The sequence below is a fragment of the Penaeus japonicus genome, unplaced genomic scaffold (genome assembly GCF_977035675.1).
Source record: "Penaeus japonicus unplaced genomic scaffold, GWHDUDI00000001_assembly GWHDUDI00000018, whole genome shotgun sequence".
Classification (NCBI taxonomy): Eukaryota; Metazoa; Arthropoda; class Malacostraca; order Decapoda; family Penaeidae; genus Penaeus; species Penaeus japonicus.
Genome location: NW_028234420.1, coordinates 19,498,807 through 19,501,306, shown reverse-complemented (window position 1 = coordinate 19,501,306; position 2,500 = coordinate 19,498,807). Strand labels below are relative to the sequence as shown.

At 44.8% G+C, this 2,500-nt stretch overlaps 1 protein-coding gene across 1 annotated transcript in view; it reads left to right on the top strand.

The window, feature by feature from the left end:
• Window positions 1-2,500, top strand: part of LOC122262863 (putative peptidase C1-like protein F26E4.3) — a 13,908-nt gene that overhangs the window by 5,964 nt on the left and 5,444 nt on the right. Inside the window, exons 2-4 of the mRNA XM_043031058.2 lie at window positions 1-181; window positions 1,262-1,325; window positions 2,173-2,359. The exon at window positions 1-181 is cut by the window's left edge and continues 31 nt beyond it. Coding sequence (XP_042886992.1) covers window positions 1-181; window positions 1,262-1,325; window positions 2,173-2,359 — 432 coding nt within the window. The remainder of the gene's footprint in view (window positions 182-1,261; window positions 1,326-2,172; window positions 2,360-2,500) is intronic.

Here is a 2,500-nt window from a genome sequence, read left to right as displayed (position 1 = left end):
GACGACTGCGCCGTGCCCATCCTCGGGACCCTCTGCTACTGCGACGAGTTCTGCCTCACGGGCGGAGACAAGCCGGACGACTGCTGCCCCGACTTCCGCGAGGTGTGCCTTGGGGTCAAGCCGGAAATCCCCCTGCCGCCTCCAGAACAAAACGACGATCCGGGAACACTGCAGCAGAAAGGTAGTAGGGGTGGTTAGGGTTTTTGAGTGGGTTGGGTGGGTGGGTGGGTGAGGGTTAGGGTTTTTGAGTGGGTTGGGTGGGTGGGCGGATGAGGGTTAGGGTTTTTGAGTGGGTTGGGTGGGTGAAGGTTAGGGTTTTAGGGTGGATTGGGTGGGGGGTTAGGTTTTAGGGTGGGTGAGGGTTAAGGTGGGTGGGTGGGGGGGTTAGGGTTAGGGTGGCGGGTTTAGGGTGGGTGGGTGAGGATTAGGGTTTTAGGGAGGGTGAGGGTTAGGGTTTTTGAGTGGGTTGGGTGGGTGGGTGGGTGAGGGTTAGGGTTTTTGAGTGGGTTGGGTGGGTGGGTGGGTGAGGGTTAGGGTTTTAGGGTGGGTTGGGTGGGGGGTTAGGTTTTAGGGTGGATGAGGGTTAAGGTGGGTGGGTGGGGGGGTTAGGGTTGGGGTGGCGGGTTTAGGGTAGGTGGGTGAGGATTAGGGTTTTAGGGAGGGTGAGGGTTAGGGTTTTTGAGTGGGTTGGGTGGGTGGGTGGGTGAGGGTTAGGGTTTTTGAGTGGGTTGGGTGGGTGGGTGGGTGGGTGAGGGTTAGGGTTTTAGGGTGGGTTGGGTGGGGGGTTAGGTTTTAGGGTGGGTGAGGGTTAAGGTGGGTGGGTGGGGGGGTTAGGGTTGGGGTGGCAGGTTTAGGGTGGGTGGGTGAGGATTAGGGTTTTAGGTGAGGGTTAGGGTGGGTGGGGATTTAGGGTTGGTTGGGTTGGTGTTTAGGGTGTGTGGGTGGGTGTGTGTTTATAGTGGGTGGGTGGTGTTTAGTGTGGGAGGAGAGAGAGGGAGGGGAGGGAGGGAAGGAGAGACGGGTGTTTTGTGTGTGTGGGGGGAGGGGGGGGGGTCTTGGAAAAATAGGGAATGAGTGAAAATTGGTATATGAGGAACAGAAGATAGAGAATCGCAGAGATAGAAATATTTCATCAAATTAACCATTAACAATAATGACGATGATAGTGATGATAATGACAATAGCGATGATGATGATGATGATGATGATACTAATCCCAAGTTGCATTCATTTCCTAACGATAATCTTCTCTCTTCTGCAGAGTGTGAAGTTGAAGGTTTTCGGATTCCATTTGGCGGAACGAAGTCTTTTAATTGCAATGAATGGTGAGTTATATATACGTGAGATTGATGTGTGTTGACTTGATTTGCATAATTGTTTTTCTTTAGTGATGTTGTCTTTCGGTAACGTAGGGTTTGGATTAGATTAATTATCATCATTATGTGATCTGAGTCATGAGAGAGGATATGCTGGTGGAAGATGCCTAGGAAGTCCATTACTTGCTAAATTAGTTATTTTTATTTTTTATCTATTTAATTATTTTTTAATTGTTTATTTTCTTGTTTATCTTACATAGTGGATACTTCCTCGCTGATACACCCATATTGTTTATATAAATACTAATTTTCTTGTTATTTTTTTTTTTTTTATGTCTATCATGTTTTAAACTTTAATCGACTTCATTGCTCTAGGAATATTTTTTCACCTTTGTTGTACTTCCTTTATGATATATCATAACGGTTGTATATATATATATATATATATATATATATATATATATATATATATATATATATATATATATATATATCATCTGTCTATCATATTTACTTCATTTGTTCTTCCGCCTTGGCATATCATACAATTCATATACATATATATGTTGTTGTAATCTATTGATTTATTAAAACTCACTTTATAAATTTAATTTATATAGACATTATCACTCAATAACGATGAATTCCCCCTCATTGTGCCTCCATAACTTTTTTGTATTTTTGTAATCTTTTCATCCATCCTTTCTTATTTCATCATCGTTATTTGAAAAAAAAAAAAAAAATCTCTACCTTTTTATTTTCTAATCTTTTCAACGATCCGTTTTTTTTCATTTTTTATTTCTCTACCCTTTTTTGTTTGTTTGTTTGTTTACCTATCCTTCAACCACGACCACAGCAAGTGCGAAGGACCTGAGGCAGAGTGCGAGAACGACCCTTGCATGGTCAACGAAGACCTGATTCGAGAGATCAACGAGGGCTCGAGGAGGTATGGTTGGAGGGCCACTAACTACACGCAGTTCTGGGGCAGGAAGGCGAGTGAGGGACTGCGGTTGCGGACTGGCACTTTCCCCCCCACCGAATGGGTAAGTAATGGGTAATGGGATGGGGGTGGGGGTGGGGTGCCTCTCTGATTGCTCTTGCTCTTTCTCTCTTTCGTTTACTCTTTCTATCTAATGGGGGGGGGGGGTGCCTCTCTGATTGCTCTTGCTCTTTCTCTCTTTCGT